This window comes from Schistocerca gregaria, chromosome 2 (genome assembly GCF_023897955.1).
Source record: "Schistocerca gregaria isolate iqSchGreg1 chromosome 2, iqSchGreg1.2, whole genome shotgun sequence".
In the NCBI taxonomy this organism is placed as follows: Eukaryota; Metazoa; Arthropoda; class Insecta; order Orthoptera; family Acrididae; genus Schistocerca; species Schistocerca gregaria.
Genome location: NC_064921.1, coordinates 94,461,987 through 94,480,660, shown reverse-complemented (window position 1 = coordinate 94,480,660; position 18,674 = coordinate 94,461,987). Strand labels below are relative to the sequence as shown.

The following is an 18,674-nucleotide window of genomic DNA, read 5'->3' as shown; positions in this document are numbered from 1 at the left end:
CTGCCCGTTACACCATGTATAATCCATATTTTCGTATTTAATGAGGCAGACGAGATATTTGTAGGTTGTTTGATAGACTTATGGTAGCTTTCCTTGTAGTTTTCCGAATAATTAATTGATTTTCTACTGCTTTGGTGGAGACGATTTTCTTTTTTTTGTCGATTTGTTCTGCTGGTGAGTTGAATAAAAACACGAGACACACATTCGCTTCAATTTCAGATATTTATTTTTGGCGATGAAGTAAAAAAGACGTATAAAAAATGTCAGCGAGAGTCGATGAGCAAGTAGGTCAGTGTGATGGAGATGCTCGAGGAACTTTGGATGTTTAGGCGGTGGATGCGATGTCCTCCTGGCGGCGGTGCACGACGAACGTCTCGTCGAAGTGTGCGTTGGGCACGTCGAACTCGAACTCGACGACGCGCCTGTCGAACGGGAACCCGGCGGGGTGGTTGTCGCCGCGCTCCAGGATGGGGTGTTTCTCCTCCGAGACGGCGGGGGTGACGATGGCGAAGACGCTGAGCGGCAGCCCGCTGCGGGTACCGCGGGGCAGCACCAGGCGGTTGGGGAAGCCGAAGTGCGAGCGGAACTCGTCCAGGAAGAACTTGCTCTCCTCCTTGAGGGCGGCGACGGTCGTGTGGAACAGGTCCGAGTGCCTCGGTGGCTCCTTGCCGTACAGCAGGAAGTCGCCGCAGCTGCGCTTGATGTCGTTCTCACCAGCGGCCACTGGGAAAGACGAAGCATCGGGTCACCACGAATTATCTGCCCTTTCAAGAAAGGGATGATTTGGTCAAGAACGCTGTGTACAAATCTTAATTTTTACTGTGTTAGCTGCACTCGTCAGGAAAATGGCCATGGGCAGCCATCGCAGCAGTGCGTAAAGTCGAACAGACCGGGCTTTCGCTATTATTTCTAGTTCAGGTACAAAATCAGGAGTAATTGAACCGTTCGATAACGATATGCCCACTCAACCATACTGTCACCCTCCAACCTAACCTAGACCTCCAGCTACAGTCTGTCACAACAGTCTACATTCCAAAATATAATGTGGATGCAGACGACATTGTGAGTGCTCCTTTATATCTCAGTTTTCACCCTCTAATGTTACATGCCACATTATCATTACATTTCGCGACAAAGCTAGTAGATTCACAACTGTGGCAGCTAAGTACTCTGGGTGCAGCTACTCACAGAGGTCTAGTGCGGGTTTAATTATGTTATAGCAGTGAAACTTGGTGAATGCTCTAATACATTAATGCAGATCAGATTTACTTTGGGAAAAAAAATAGTTCCAAAATTGTCCACCAGATGGAAATCTGACGCTGTGAATGCAAGAAATGTGTATAGAAATATTTCCATGTGTAACGGATTAGGAACTATACATGGCAGAAGAGGTAAAAAAAACGTGAGAAAGGTGTACTGTTGATTTTAGTATTAACTGCCGTTTACATAATTTGTTCAATATGAACATCAGAGACGTCGAAGAAATGCTGCACAGCGCTAGATTTGCACTTGGTGACAGAAACTGGAATTATTTTTCCAGCGTAAATTTGTTCTACGTTAACACATTACAATGTGCACCAAGTTTCGCTACAATACGATAATTACAGCCCACACTGGACCTTCGTCAGAAGCTGCACTTTCATTATATCCATCCGCTACCTAGTGTCGGATAAGAGTAAGCTGTACCTAACTGTAATATCCCGATACAGTCCTAATGTTTGTTGGGCTGAGGATTTCACTCACTCTCGTTTAACGGCAAAGAAAGAAATTGCAGGTGAAGGGTATAATAACGCAACTGGAGGCAGTGGACCACTGAAGAAACGAAGCCAGTGCTAGAATTCAGTACTGCAAATGTTCATGAGCAAGCCAAGACTAAGAGAGAAAAAAGGAAATACTGTGTTCTAGAATGGTGAAATCCTCATTCTCCAAAAACGAAATTACTTACACCTGCCCCCAAAACTGCATTTTCGCAGTCTGTGGATGCGACTTTGTTGATGATTAGTCATAGCGTAATGAATGTGAAGAAAGGTGGCATGAGGATTGTACAGGTTAAAATGTGTACTGTCTCAATTATCACTACTAAAGAATAACACTGGTGAACTCTTTGTATTCAAATGTTTTGTACTCACGCTTCTAGAAAATATCTATCTTAAGAGCAAAGATGCATTTATTTTTACTGTGGATACTATGTAGGAGCTCAAATGACCGATTGGTGTATAACTAAGTTATAATAAGAGGTTAGATTTCTTTCTGTAATTAAGTGCTATAGTTTGTGATCTCCTAATAACGCTACCAGTATTGAAGGAAACGTAGAGTTTGTAGTGTTGTTGCCATGTAATGGGAAACATAGATCAGAATTTTTCCGATCGCTCTTTAGAGACAGACTCCTGGTTCAGATAGGCAAGTATGCTTGAAGGAAGAGACTGTGGCCATGTTGAAGAAACTATCCTAGAGAAAACGTCAATTAATTAGATATAAGGGAAGCAGCAGTTCGAAAGAGTTAGGACAGTGTTATAGCATGTGTCCGTTGCTGTTCGGTCTGTAGAATGACCAAGTACTACTGAAAATCCAGGAAAAATCCGGATACGGAATTAAATTCAAGCAGGACGTAGAAAATCCTTTAAACTGTCGTGATAACATTGCAGTTCTGTCAGAGACGCAAAGAACTGGCAATATTTGTTGACAGGAAAGGAATGTGTTCAAAAGATGAACAGGAACTGAATCTGAAATTTGTGAAGCTAAATTTAAAGTATCTAATAAAAACTATCCACAACTGTGATCCGTGGTGTTGTGGGTTTAATATAGGATTATTAGCAATCGAGTTAAAATAGTGATTACCTTTGTATAACAGATATAATTCGAATAAATTCCAGAATTGTTGTTAAGCTGACTGCAGCTACTGTCCTCCTAGAATTTAATTACTTTCAGGATTCACGATATTGAAACCATAGTATTGATTTAAATGTATGAAATATAAGTCATCGAAAACAATTCTTCCTTGCCTATCTATCGTTGTTGCGCTTGAAATTAGTAGGGATTTTGTTGCAGTTAAGAAGTATTCAGATTGGCATTCATCTTATCAGGCACTATATTTCGTAGTTCTGCTTAAAAGTAATACGGATTCAGTAGCCAGTAAGAAGTAGTCCATTCATTACTTACACTTATGGTTGAAGATGTCCAGCAGAACATAGTGCTGCTTCCTCTCCTCCAGGCTGAGTTCGCGGCCGAGAACGTCGTACTTGGGACCAATGAAGACACGGACGACGGTGTCGACTTCTTTGTCGCTCTTAACCTTAATGTGGTAGAAGAACGGTTTGTGGTTCAAGCGGCCCTGGCGAGCCAGGAAGTTCACCTCCTTGTACTCTTCAGGGTTAGAAAGGGGCAGTGCGTTGTTGATTTCAAAGTCGAAAGTGTCGAAGTAGGTGACGAGTTTGTCGAAGACGACATCTTCAACAGTGACACCTGGCAGCAACAGCTGAAATTAAATAGGCGGTTTACCTCGTGAGATACGCAGCACTCTTCGATAAAAGGTATAGTTAAATGTCTAAGGTTCTCATACTGAGTCTTTCCCTCCGTCTGTGTACTTACCTCCTCGTGAGTGTAAGGCTTCAGTAGGTTCTTGTAGTGGTAGAAGATGGAAAGAACGCGCTTTGCGATCCTGTAGAAGAGCGGATCCCTCAGCTGGGTTTCTGGTAGTTCAAGGACGCTAGCAGGAACCTAAAACAAAGTACGTTATATACCCCCGCATCCAAGTATGACCAGTGTAACGTAAGAGAGAGCAGACATCACGCGGACATACTCCGTATCGGTGAACAGGGTCGACAATGTGGCCGAAGAGGGAGATGAGGTTCCTGAAGAATGCGCCGTAGAACTGCCTGTTGATGGACTCGTAGTTGCCCTCGACAATGTTTCCGAGGATGTTGGTAAGGTCCTTCTCTCTCACATTGTGCCTCTCGAAGTCGTACTGTTGTGATGGAAACGTAAGTATTACTGATGGGCGCATTCTGTGCGAAATCATATTAGAGACAAATCTGCGAGGACACACTTACGCCTGCCAGGTAGCCGTAGTCAATTCCGTCGCGGATCCTCCTCTCGTAGTTCCTGATCTCTTCCACGTACAGAATGTCGACGTTGCGCGGGAAGACTCCCTCTGGGCGTGCTGGAGCTTCCAGTCCGTTATGCAGCCTCAGCTCAGGGTAGTAGCCGACCTGCAAGCATGATAGCGAGTTTGGTGTCGTCGTTGGACGGTGAGGCCACTGTCTTTGCAACAAAGTAAAACTGGTGCAGGAACTGAACGTACCAGCACAGGGTGTTTGTAGTCGATGGCCTTGACTTCAGGCAAGTGGTTGGAGAGCCTCTCCAGGTGATAGCGAGCCAGGAGCTGCTGCAGGACGAAGAAGAAGCTCTCGCCGCGGTATTTGTACTCGGGAAGGCTGTAGTTGGCTGGGTTCAGCCAAAAGGGGTACCTGTAGTTCAGATAGGCGTAGTAGGAGTTGAGGCCGACGTCTTCAGTAAAGTAGGAAACCAGCTGCTCGGGGTTGCTCGGCACGGGGTAGCCACTGTGGTTGGCGTGCAATATGTAAGGAGCCTCCTTAGAGCTGACTTGACCTGCGGAAAGGAACAAGTGAAGGTGTTTCGTGTTTAAGGGTTTGATTGTCATCTTACGTTCAGCTCATGTACCATCAATAGAAATACAACAACAATTTCAAGTAAACGGCCACAATGATTGCAATCTATGACAAGTAACCCCTCAGTAAGTATTGACGTGTTCAGCACAACTTTTATGTGACAGTGTAGACATATTGTTATAGAGAGCAAAGTCTGAGCCATTGCTGTAAATATTATATTTGCGTCGCCATGATGGAGGTCAGTTGCAACTCTGGCCAAAATGCTGATTTGCACAACAACGTGATGACGTGATCACGTCTACGGTAAGATTTATTCGAGATGGCAATGACCGCAGAATCCTTGGCTCACACGTAGAACAACAGACATTTTCAGTGCTACCTGGTAGGGTAACAGTAGTTGAGAAATGGATGAGACAGGGTTATTGCTGTCCCGCGTGTAATTCGATCTCAGAATTTAGCTACTTTTCGAGGAAACCAAGGATATACTTGGAAAAGGGATTATAGTTCGAGGAGAAAAATGAAAATGTTGAGGCTAGTTGTTGACGCTGTAATTCTCTCAGATACGACACATGACTTGGGAGGGATAACGTCTCGAAAAAAGCGGGTAAGTAAAAACGAGGTACTGGAACGTGAGCTAATCAAAACAGGCGATGATGAGGGAATTATAATTGTGAAATGAGACACAAAAAGCAGAACATGAGTGCTGCTATGTAGGTAGGTAACTAATTAATTGATGAGCAGAATAGAGAGGTGATTGAGCTGCTTTCAAATACCACACACAAGATTTTCACACACCCCCGCTAACTACGTACAACCTGTTAGTCCTATATCAGAAATGAGCTGGATCTCTAAGTATGTAATGTAATGCAGTTAAATTTTGTACTGGAATGCGTTATGGCTAGAGGCCGTAGTTTTCGAACTATTCAAGCAAAACGTACAAAGGTGACATTCAAACACGTTTTCCTTGAGTAAATCGGAAACCTTGGCCTCTACCGAAACATGTCCCAAAACAAAATGTAACTACATTGCATTTCCTACAAAAAGATCATGTACATTTTGTTCATAGGACTAATAAATTACTCGTAGCAAGCGAGAGAATATCAAAATTTCGCTTGTGGTACTTGAAGGCGTTGTGAGCTGCATAAAGCCCACATACAAGCGCAACTGAATCGCAGTATGTGTATTTAATACAGAATAGAAGCAGTCAGAAAACCATTTATGAAATAGTTACATTTGCAAACATCGAATATACGAGTTTTGATGTTTCGAAATCATTTCTCAAGGTATTTCTCTGGAGTACAGTCTCGGATGGAGAAAACTGTGGAAAGTAAACAGATAACAAGTGCAGAAAACTTGAGAAACATGATGGTTAGCGAGAATGATAGATATTATATGGATACATAGAATTGGGAAGATAAATAAGTTTATGGTTGAATTGTAGTAAAATAAGGGATAATGGATAGAAGCGTGATTGCGGGGTGGAGGTGGGGGAGAATTGGGGGGGGGGGGGGAAGCACAAGTAGTAGAGGAAAGCAGAGGCTTGACTAAAATAAGTAGCTTCTTATGGACACTAGTTTTCAGTAGTTACGTAGAGGTTTAGAGGGTTGCACTGGGTGTTCTAGCATGGAACCAGTTTGCAGACTGGATACCTTCACCGCCGCCGCAACAACAAAAATAACAGGAACGACAGTGCTGTCTGAACTGTTGAGTGCTCCGTAGAAGATCTTAAGTATTTATGTACAAATATAGCACGTACGATGGAAGAATAAGATTCTTCTGTCTTTTAGACCCCTGCAGAAGCAGCTAACGTCGATAGTTTTAGAGAAAAAGAAATTTATAGCTGAACTGACGTTTTGCTTTGCACAGTAATGGTAGCTCTGTCAGTCACACATTCGCATAGTTTGCTTGCACACACCTTGCAGGCGGGCGTCATATGCCTTCTGGATGACCTCTGCGTTGACGAAGAGCTGCGGGTAGATCTCGTAGGGAGCTGGCAGCGTTACGTCCTTGGTATCCTCGCGATGCAGCACAGCGACAGTGAATGAGTAGACAAATAGGGCCTCGTTCAGGTGCTCCCGGGCCCAAACGGCCGTCTGTAACAATAGCACATTCGCTGTACACACGGAATATTCAAGAAGTGCAAATTTACTTTCCTAGGGTGCAGACACAGATAAAGATACAGCTGAAGGCAGCTGGCCCTCTGTGACTCCTTTACATTACTGGCGGCAGGGAAAGCCTGATAGCACGAGGCAGCAACAAACAGGCTCAAGGTGTTCCAACTAAGATGCTGACACTGAAGTGACTGCTCTCAGTATAGTCTGTTGTAAGCATCCACCATTACCTGCAGCCAATCCTGATCTCCAGGAGGCCCATAAAAGAAGACATTTGATCGAAAGTTTTCACGTGGTGGTGCTCTACGGATGAGGACGCATAACGGAGACTGAGGAGCTACAACGATTTAAAAGCCTAGAGATGCAACTACTATGATGATGATGATGATGTTTGGTATGTGGGGCGCTCAACTGCGCTGTCGTCAGCGCCCTTACGAAGTCCCATTTTCACACAGTCCAATTTTTTCCCATTCCAATATAACCACTGTTACGAATGATGATGATCATGAGGGAATGATGAGAACAACACGATGACCCAGGCCCCGGGCAGCGAAAATCCCCAACCCTCCCGGGAATCGAACCCATGACCCTGTGATCCAGAAGCAGCAACGCTAGCCACTAGACCACGAGCTGTGGACTCAACTACTATGTTTGCTTGTGCCCTTGTCAGACACATTTGCTTAAAAATCGGAGGCATTTCAGTATATTACTTGAATTGCACAAGTACTTTTATAAGAAAGATAAAACCATGTCGAACTTGATGACAAACGCAGACCTAAACCAATTATTTGGTGAGGTTATGCAAAATAATTATGGCCCTCTCTGTGCATTATAATTCAGTGCTTATCTAGACTTAGTATCTGGTGACAGATTTATTAAGGATCACGATTGTGATGTTTGTCAGGCGTTGATGTTAACTAATAGCCGAGCTTCGACATTAAGAGCTGTTCATTGTGTTTTCTATCGATAAAAGGAAAACTTCAACAAAATAAAAAACGAAACTGAAAGAGACGGATAGATGGTAATAAAAATGCGCACAAATGAGATTTTTGATGTCCTAAGTCGAAAAATTTAATCTTATTCTTCCTCGAAAAGCGTGACAGTGGATATTTTGGTGACTGCGCATTCATTAACGATTTGAAATTTCTGAAATTTAATTCGGATGAACGTCTCAGATATGTGGGCCATGTTATTAAAAGTACGTTAGTTGGACAATCAGATGAAAGCCACTATGCATGTTATGAAAAGAAACGTATGTCCCATATTTCTTCCCAACTGTGAAATAATGTTATTCGGTGAAAAGTTTTATACTGGTGTTAGACAAATAAGCTGGAGAAAAAACTTGTGCGGAATCAAAATGAAATAGTTGTAAGTATATTATTCTTTGAAAATATATACACTTGTGATCATTAGTATCCTGACACATGGCTGAAAATTACTTACAAGTTCATGGCGCCCTCTATCAGTAATGCTGGAATTCAATTTGGTGTTGGCCCACCCTTAGCTTTGACAGCTTCACTCTCGCAGGCATATGTTCAGTTAGGTGCTGGAAGGTTTCTTGGGAAATCATAGCCCATTCTTCTAGCAGTGCTGCACTGAGGAGTTGTATAGGTGTCGGTCGGTGAGACCTGGCACGGAGTCGGCGTTCCAAAACATCCGGAAGCTGTTCTATAGGATTCAGCTCAGACTCTGTGCAGGCCAGTCCATCACAGGCATGTTATTGTCATGTAACTACTCCTTCAGAAGCCGTGTATTATGAACAGGTGCGATCTTGTTCAAAGATGCAATCGCCATCTCCAAATTGCTCTTCAACAGTAGGAAGTACGAAAGATAGATGTCTGTCTATTACACAATACGACCCTCTTCAACAGTCGGCGATCTCTGGCAGTCGACAGACGAGGTCGACCTGTACGCTTTTGTGCTGTACGTGTCCCTTCTATCCTCCTGGAAATGGAAAAAAGAACACATTGACACTGGTGTGTCAGACCCACCATACTTGCTCCGGACACTGCGAGAGGGCTGTACAAGCAATGATCACACGCACGGCACAGCGGACACACCAGGAACCGTGGTGTTGGCCGTCGAATGGCGCTAGCTGCGCAGCATTTGTGCACCGCCGCCGTCAGTGTCAGCCAGTTTGCCGTGGCATACGGAGCTCCATCGCAGTCTTTAACACTGGTAGCATGCCGCGACAGCGTGGACGTGAACCGTATGTGCAGTTGACGGACTTTGAGCGAGGACGTATAGTGGGCATGCGGGAGGCCGGGTAGACGTACCGCCGAATTGCTCAACACGTGAGGCGTGAGGTCTCCACAGTACATCGATGTTGTCGCCAGTGGTCGGCGGAAGGTGCACGTGCCCGTCGACCTGGGACCGGACCGCAACGACGCACGGATGCACGCCAAGACCGTAGGATCCTACGCAGTGCCGTAGGGGACCGCACCGCCACTTCCCAGCAAATTAGGGACACTGTTGTTCCTGGGGTATCGGCGAGGACCATTCGCAACCGTCTCCATGAAGCTGGGCTACGGTCCCGCACACCGTTAGGCCGTCTTCCGCTCACGCCCCAACATCGTGCAGCTCGCCTCCAGTGGTGTCGCGATAGGCGTGAATGGAGGGACGAATGGAGACGTGTCGTCTTCAGCGATGAGAGTCGCTTCTGCCTTTGTGCCAATGATGGTCGTATGCGTGTTTGGTGCCGTGCAGGTGAGCGCCACAATCAGGACTGCATACGACCGAGGCACACAGGGCCAACACCTGGCATCATGGTGTGGGGAGCGATCTCCTACACTGGCCGTACACCTCTGGTGATCGTCGAGGGGACACTGAATAGTGCACGGTACATCCAAACCGTCATCGAACCCATCGTTCTACCATTCCTAGACCGGCAAGGGAACTTGCTGTTCCAACAGGACAATGCACGTCCGCATGTATCCCGTGCCACCCAACGTGCTCTAGAAGGTGTAAGTCAACTACCCTGGCCAGCAAGATCTCCGGATCTATCCCCCATTGAGCATGTTTGGGACTGGATGAAGCGTCGTCTCACGCGGTCTGCACGTCCAGCACGAAGGCTGGTCCAACCGAGGCGCCAGGTGGAAATGGCATGGCAAGCCGTTCCACAGGACTACATCCAGCATCTCTACGATCGTCTCCATGGGAGAATAGCAGCCTGCATTACTGCGAACGGGGGATATACACTGTACTAGTGCCGATATTGTGCATGCTCTGTTGCCTGTGTCTATGTGCCTGTGGTTCTGTCAGTGTGATCATGTGATGTATCTGACCCCAGGAATGTGTCAATAAAGTTTCCCCTTCCTGGGACAATGAATTCACAGTGTTCTTATTTCAATTTCCAGGAGTGTAGTTTGCACTTCACTATCACATTGGAAACAGTGAACCTAGGGATATTTAGGAGTGTAGAAATGTCACGTACAAAAGTATGACACAAGGGATACCCAATCACCTGACCACGTTCGAAGTCCGTGAGTACCGCGGAGCGCCCCATTTTGTTCTCTCACAATGTCTAATGACTACTATGGTCGCTGATATGGAGTACCTGGCAGTAGATGGCAGTACAATAAACCTAATATGAAAAACATTTTTTGGTTAACTTAGTGTACGTATGATCACAAAGTATGTTGTGGGCTTGCAGATGACTTTGTTATTCAAGAATGTAAAAAAGCAATTAGATTAGCATTTTGTGTCGAAGTATACATACCTTGTAGAACGTTTCAAAGTCCTTGGCGAAGTAGAATAACTCAAACAAAGACCGGGCCTGGTAGTAGTGAATCCGGTAGTAGACGGAGAAGACTTCTCCTCTGGGCAGGAAGCCATAATTGACATAGTACTTCCAGAAAAGTTCGATCTTCTCCTTGTGCTGAAAAAACCATGGAGGATCGCTATAGTTCCCTCCTGGTTCAAAACATCAGGTCGTGAATGCTAACGTTACATATCTATACCTCGTAGTTGTCGATGTGTTCAATAGGTTTGTAAGACTTCGCTATCTCCTGTTCTTCTTTAACGAGTGATGGCTGCTGTACGTGGTACAAGAGCCGTAAAAGCTTCACTTGTTTTTCCAGAAGTTCCTTACCAGCTGGAACGAAAAGAAAGAAAAATTATGTAGACTAACTATTGTTCTGGTGGTAAGATGAGTTGAAAGTTTTCCAGTATATGACATTTTATTCTTACTCGACAGTGGTGTATTATACATGCACAGCATTTGAAGGTAGCAGCTGTTTCAACTGTAATTCATGTACCGTACCCAGTTTCTTACACCCAGAGAGGCGTAATAATGGGACATCCCGTCCCCCAGTCCTCACTCCTACAATCTGGATGTCACACCATCTGACCTGTAAGCGCACCCTTAAATATCGTTTCGCGACGTTTGGAATGTACTTCTCATAGACACATGCAGAATGACTTATAGCTGTAAAACAGTGTTCCTCTTGTGTGCTTATACATATTCCGCTTACAGGACTCATAAAAATATTCAAATGTGTGTGAAATCTTATGGGACTTAACTGCTAAGGTCATCAGTCCCTAAGCTTACACACTACTTAACCTAAATTATCCTAAGGACAAACACACTCACCCATGCCCGGGGGAGGACTCGAACCTCCGCCGGGACCAGCCGCACGGTCCATGACTGCACCGCCTTAGACCGCTTAATGGACTCACATAACAGTTTTGCTGTGTGCCATATTCATAGGTGTTTCAGAGACTGCTTTCTTTTTTTCATCGACGTAAGTGATTGTGACACTATTCATATATTACGTAATTTTCATGCAAATCTAATCAGGCTACTGGTCATATTAAGAAAGACAGAGAAATGAAGACAAAGCGAATGAGAGAATATATCGTTTTCTTTTTATCGTTCTAGCCACAAGCTTTATTTTACAGCAATCATTTCGAAACCTTTGTGTGACAGATCTTACCGTCTTTATTTCTTCCGTATACCTGTTTTGGTCGGAACCGTGAGACTGCTACGGTCGCAGGTTCGAATCCTGCCTCGGGCATGGATGTGTGTGATGTCCTTAGGTTAGTTAGGTTGAAGTAGTTCTAAGTTCTAGGGGACTGATGACCACAGCTGTTAAGTCCCATAGTGCTCAGAGCCATTTTTTTAACCTGTTTTGGTTGGTGTTATTGAATACGAATTAAGGATTTTGTGCTCAAGTCTTCGTTATTTATTTCAGCGTATACAGAATATATTTTTAGATATCCAATCCCATAGATGCATTTAGCAACTAAGTAAAAACCTTCTTTTATGCAGTTCATAACGAAAGCAGTAAAATTCCTACCAGAACTTCTACATTCATCGACTGCTGTTTATTTCCTGCTACAGGCCCCATATTACAAAGAACACTATCCAGTACTGATATACAGCACAACATCGATTCATCTGTCATTTCATAGGACAAAAGGCATTTGACATCGGGATCGGGGTGTCAGTGATCGTCACCAGTCTAGAAAATATACTGCAGGTAATGAAGTAGATTCTTACGTTTACAAGGCAACGCGAACTATACATCGCTAGCAGAAAATGCATTAAGTGCGTGCTGACTGATTCGTCAAATCGGTTATTGCAATGTGAAACGCTTTTGTGGTTGCATCATAAAAAATAAAGGGAGATAATCTCCACTGGGAATTTGCAATTTTTTTTCTAGACGTTAGCATATGGCTTGCAAATGGTGCTGCACTGTTCACGAACGATGACTTGTATCCACTCTTTCTGAATACCGTTAACTTCAGTCATAATATTTATATCAATATTCACAGTGATCAAGTGTTGCCCCTCCCTCTACATCTTCATGATGACTATGCTGTGAACACTCTTGTTCCAAGATGGCAACGGCCATGACAGTGGGGGTGGGGGTAGGGGTGACACGCGATCACTCATTTTGTGAAAAGCATCGAGGCACCTTATCACATCTGGACAGGGCCGTTAAATTGCTTGATGTTAGTCCCACACGAAATGCCTGAGACTACTTGTTTTCAGAAAATGTATGTTTGGATTATCGTGAGAGGGTCTAGCAGTAATATCGCATAGTATACGAGTGAAGGACGTTGTTAATTTCTCCACGGTGAGATTCTGAACGTACATGTACTCTGAAATCGACCTAATACGTATGTGAGTGGCTGAGGGTACTTGTGCTACCACCATCATTTTTCCTCCTTCCCTCCGCAAGAACTCTAATTCCCCTGATTTTCTAGTCATTGCCACTTCATGAGAAATACGCGGAAGAAATAATACGCTTGCTAATGAACAAGTGTCATTGTCACGGAACAACTGGCAACTGCTATGGAACGCTTGACCCATGATAGTAAAAGAAAATGTAGAGGGCGGGTCGCGTTAACCACTGCGCCAGATCATGTAGTTAAATGTTTGAGGAGGGTTGTCGTGGAATCGACTAGTACGACATTCCGTATAGCAAGACAACATTATAAAGACGAATGTTGACAGTTAGGTGGACTGATAAGATAGGGAATGAGGAGGTTCTGCGCAGGATCGGAGAGAAGTAACTTTCGTGGTACTAGGAGCTACAGCGGATAAAACATTAGAACAATACAGAGATCGGAATACGTCCAGCATATAACTGAGGACGTACGTTACAAGCGCTACTCTGAGATACAGAGGTTGGCGCACGAGACGAATTCGTGGCCGCGCGGTTTGAGGCGTCATGTCATGGACTGCGCCGCCCCTCCTGCCGGAGGTTCGAGTCCTCCCTCGGGCATAGGTGTGTGTGTTGTTCTTAACATAAGTTCGTTTAAGTAGTGTGTAAGTCTAGGGACGATGACCTCAGCAGTTTGGTCCCTTAGTAATTCACACACAGCCGGCCGGGGTGGCCGAGCGGTTCTAGGCTCTACAGTCTGAAACCGAGCGACCGCTACGGTCTAGGGGACTAATTACCTCAGAAGTTAAGTTCCATAGTGCTCAGAGCCAAAAAAAAAAACAAAAAAAATTAACACCCATTTGATCACTTGGAATTCGTGGCGGGCTGCATCAAACCTATCGCAATACTGATGACTCGAAAGAAAAAGACGGCAACGTGGCATCGAGACATCATTTGAATGCTTACGATTGTGGACGAGAAGTTAGACAGTTCGAAGGCGGTCAATTTGTCACTACTGTGGCAACAGTAACTGTTGGGTCCAAAAGTGTCATCTCGCTAGTAAAAAGGGCCGCTGAAGGTGTGAATGCTACACGTAAACATGCAGGAAGTCGTAGACTGACTACCACACAACAAGAGGATCGATACGTAGCCCAGTTGTCAGAGAGGAACAGCATCTCACTCCCAGGCAGAGCACTGCAGACTCTGCTACCGTCACCGGTACACGTGTCTCTGCGACGATTATATCCAGCTATTTTGTATACTCGGTAGCCTGTTAAATGCATCTCACTTGAACCAAGTCATCGTCGACAAAGAGTTCATTGACGCAGGGAGAACATAGGTTGGGATCAATAACAGTGCTCCACAGTGACGTTCTCAGAAGGATCTCCACCTCACTGTGGCAAGTGACTCTGGCCACCAATAAGTGAGGAGCGAGAGTGGGGAACTAATCACATACCACAGAATGTTCTTGGACGTCATCGGTATGCCTTAGGCGTTAGAGGGTGGGGCGGCATTGTGCAAAATGGCCGAACACCGCCGCATTTCATTGCGTAAGATACCGTTACAGCACAGCAGTATTGCTGGGAGGTTATTCTAGACGATGTCCGTCTTCTTAGGGGTGGGGTAGGTCCCGCGTTTCCGCCTATGGACGACAACACCCGCCCATACAAGAGGTGTGAGGCGTACGGACACAATGGAAAGTTGATATTGAATATATGAATTGTCCTGAATACTCATCAGACCTAGAAACTATATAGAATACCCGCAGTGTTCTTGGCAGACGTGTTTTTCAATGAACATTCTCTCCCCGACTGGAACCGCCTTGAGAGACGACTGGAACATTATCTCTCAAGAAGTCCTCAACAGTTTGGTAGCCAGCACGAATAACAGATGCAAATTGTGCACAGTGTCCGAGGAGGGCTTAATAGTGAGAGTCCGATATCGAACTGTGTATTGAGAGACTGACCAATATTAAACATGAACGTTACTTCTGACTATTAACCTGCTTTCTAATATGATGCGACTTGTACCATTTTTCGTTACACATATATCACTATAGTTGTATTGTGTATATGTTGTGCTTCATGTTGTTCATCATTACCTATGATTAATCCCGTCCAACAGTGTATGTTCCTTAACAGGTATCAAATAGTGTACATTGCCTGACATACAAAGTAGGCTTTCGGAACTTCTGTAGTGAACCTCAGACGTTTTCAGTTGGTGAGAGATCTGGAGAATGTGCTGGCCAGGGCAGCAGTCGAACATTTTCTGTATCCCGAAAGGCCCGTACAGGACCTGCAACATGCAGTCGTGCATTATTCTGCTGAAATGTAGGGTTTAGCAGGGATTGAATGAAGGGTAGAGTCACGGGTCGTAACACATCTGAAATGTAACGTCAGTGCAAAGCAGAGGTGACCGACACGTGTAACCAAATGCACTCCATACCATCACGCCGGGTGATACGCCAGTATGGCGGTGACGAATACACGCTTAAATTGTGCTTTCACCGCTATGTAGCCAAACACGGATGCGACCATCATGATGCTGTAAACAGAACCTGCATTCATCCGAAAAAATGACGTTTTGCCATTCGTGCACCCAGGTTCGTCTTTGAGTGCAGCATCGCAAGCGCTCCTGTCTGTGATGCAGCGTCAAGGGTAACCACAGCCATGGTCTCCGAGCTGATAGTCCATGCTGCTGCAAACGTTGTCGAATTGTTCGTGAAAATGGTTGTTGTCTTGCAAACGTCCCCATCTGGTGACTCAGTAATCGAGATGTGACTACACGATCAGTTACAGCCGTACGGATAAGATGCCTGTCATCTCGACTGCTAGTGATATGAGGCTGTTGGGTTCCAGCACGGCGTTCCGTATTACCCTCCTGAATCCACCGATTCCATATTCTGCTAACAGTCATTGGATCTCGACTAACGCGAACAGCAATGTCGCGATACAATAAACCACAATCGCGATAGGCTACAATCCGACCTTTATCAAAGTCGTAACCCTGATGGTACACATTTCTCCTCCTTATACGAGGCATCACAACAACCGGGCAACGCTGGTCAACTGCTGCTTGTGTATGAGAAATCGGTTGGAAAGTTTCCTCATGTCAGCACGTTGTAGGTGTCACCACCGGCGCCAACCTTGTGTGAATGCTCCGAAAAGCTAACCATTTGAATATCACAGCATCTCCTTCCTGTTAGTCATCTACTTCGAGCAGCAATTTTAATGGCCAGTAGTGTAGTAGTTATACAGAACAATCCAGCACTTCGGTAGAGAACGTGAAGTCGTGAGCGAATCGCGAAGCGACTACACATGACGGAGATGCAAAATGTTTGAGATGCCACGAAAGATTCTCAGAGGAATGTGGGGGGTTTGTAGAAGTAAACCCCGTCCATCCACTCCCAGCACTAGGGTGGCCGAGGAGTAGGAGGCGGTGTGGAGTGGAACAATCCGATCTACCCAGTCAAGCAATGCTAGCACTAGACATGCGCCCAGTGGTATGGCATGAGAATCACTTCGTGATGTCTAGAGCGTACACGGGTGCTGTATTCTTGGATCGCAAGTGTTGCGACAGCCTGACACACGCCGCATTAGCAAACCGAACATGAGCGATCTCTACCGACTTCTGGCGGTCAAGAACTAGGGAGCCACGGTTCAAGTGACTGAGTACAAGCAGTAGTGGAATGAAGAGCGATCGACTTACCCTCGCTGTGCGGTACGACCGCGGCGGCCGCAAAGGCTGCCAGCAGTGACAGGACGACAGCGGTCGCAGTCCTCATGTTGCTCGCTGAGGAAGTACGGACTCTGCGCCTGTCGGAAGGCCTCTTATAGGGGCTGAGGTGCACGATAAGGCGGCGTATCTGCGCTTGTGACGGTCGAGGCAGCGACCCAGCGACCTGTCCACGGTAAAACTCCCGGAGTTGCAGCTTGCGCAACCAAAGACATCTGCATCTTCCCCGTCCGCCACTACTGTACGAAGCGGCACAGTAGTCACAGCACAGGACTAGCTTTCAAGAGGAATACTGCTCAAATACCGGCCGGGTAATCCACCTTCCATGTCACAGACTTCATACATCTACAAGTCGGAGACTACACTGCATTTCACACTTAAGATATTCTTAGCGCTTTCATAGGACCAGTTTTAGTCTGTTTCTGGACGTTTTGTTGTAATCTTGCCTTCAGTTGCACTATGACATTAACACTCGTACGCTTCATGTCATGCAGCATCTACAAATTTTGCCTGCGGTTACGCCTTTCAAAAACTATGCTTGAATTCGTATTGCAGGGACATTTTCGCTTCATTGAGTTGCATTTAGAGACCTTACGTGAATATGATCCATGTTACATTCCCGAAGAGCTCGTGAGTATAGTGAACACCTGGATGTTGATTACTCATGTTTTATTACGATTGGTGATTTCTGTCTATGTAGACGGGAGTCAACAAAATATTTCCACACTCGGAGGAGAAAGTTTTCCATTGAAATCTCGTGAAAAGGTCTCGTCCCAACGAAAAACTGCTTTTCTTTTTATAGATTGCCGTCCCGACTCGCTTATCATGTCCGTGACACTCTCTCTGCTGTCACACGATTATAAAAAAGAGCTGGGTGTGCGATTTATCGTGTAACCAAAATGTAAAGAATTTCTTTTTCTGTACTCATGTGGACGATCTCACACTTTTCATCGCTTGTGCCAGTTGGTACTTTCTGCACCGTACTGATACCCTGTGTAAATCGTTTTGATCTTCTGATGACTTTACTAGACGGTAAATGACGGCATCGTCTGGAATATTCTAAGGGGGTTGCTTAGATTTTCTCCTGAATCATTCTGTTTCGGTATAATCCAGATGACTCACCATTAGTTACGTGGAACTGTGAAAGGAAGACTGAAAGTGTTGCATTGGAATCCAAAAGTAATGACAAGCACGTTTTTCCATTCCTATAAGTTCCTTTAGTACATTGGGCCACTTTACTTCTAAAGTAAAAATAACTATTAATAATGTCGTTTCGACCATCTTTGCAGCGATTCTCAGTAGTCGGATAGTGGCAGAATGGGTGCAATATAGATATCAAATTGATTTGCAAATTAATTAAATTGATTAATTAATTACCGAACTCCCACCCCCAGATGACGTCATGTGTTTTCCTCAGCCAGCGCATGGGTCCCGCCCACTCCCTCTCCCCCACCTACCCATGAGCGGGAATTTAGAATTTTGGAGAGAATTTCGAATTTTGGAGGGATTTTCGAATTTTAGCGGGAATTTCTTTGTCCCAGGGCTGTGCTGATGTCCCACCCCCTTTCGAGAAGTGGTGGGAAACCCAAAATGGCGGGGCTGTTTTAGGGACACGAACCCTGATCCTCCCAGATGGAAGCCCAAATCCACCCCCTCCAACTGCCCTCCCCCCAAAACAATTATACAACCAGAGGCGTTTGAAATTGGCAGTAGTAAACAGAAATGCAGCTTCCGATCACCATGGGATATACAAGGCGGGCACAGCAGCTCTGCAGCCTCAGTTGCAGTCAATCAGTCAGAATGAAGTGCCAGTCAAGACTGTCCAGTGCTGCCCAGCTGCAGCACCAGCAGAACAGGAAGAAGGTGCAGAAGAGTAAGTACTACTTGTTTAATGTCTGTATTACTCCCATGTGAGGAACATGAAGTCTTTGTGCTCATATTATCACATGAAACGATTTTTCTTCTTGGCTCAACAGTGGATGTGATGTCCTCCAACCTCTGTCGGGATCTGCAGCAGTCACGTGTCCCAGCGCGTCCCGATCCGTGACAGGAGCAGCACCCTGGAGTATCGTCGTGAACATGGTCCGCTT

The 18,674-nt window shown here is 45.3% G+C and overlaps 1 protein-coding gene across 1 annotated transcript; it reads right to left on the bottom strand.

Annotated features, from left to right (window-relative positions):
• Positions 1 to 208: 208 nt before the first annotated feature.
• On the bottom strand, positions 209 to 16,730 carry LOC126334875 (hexamerin-like). The gene is made up of 10 exons (XM_049997573.1): positions 16,558 to 16,730; positions 10,699 to 10,832; positions 10,458 to 10,616; positions 6,544 to 6,721; positions 4,301 to 4,608; positions 4,050 to 4,208; positions 3,800 to 3,964; positions 3,589 to 3,717; positions 3,160 to 3,475; positions 209 to 723 (listed from the first exon to the last, which is right to left on the bottom strand). The coding sequence occupies exons 1-10, from the start codon at positions 16,631 to 16,633 to the stop codon at positions 326 to 328; spliced, it is 2,022 nt and encodes a 673-aa protein (XP_049853530.1). The 5' UTR covers positions 16,634 to 16,730; the 3' UTR covers positions 209 to 325.
• Between the last annotated feature and the right edge of the window lie 1,944 nt (positions 16,731 to 18,674).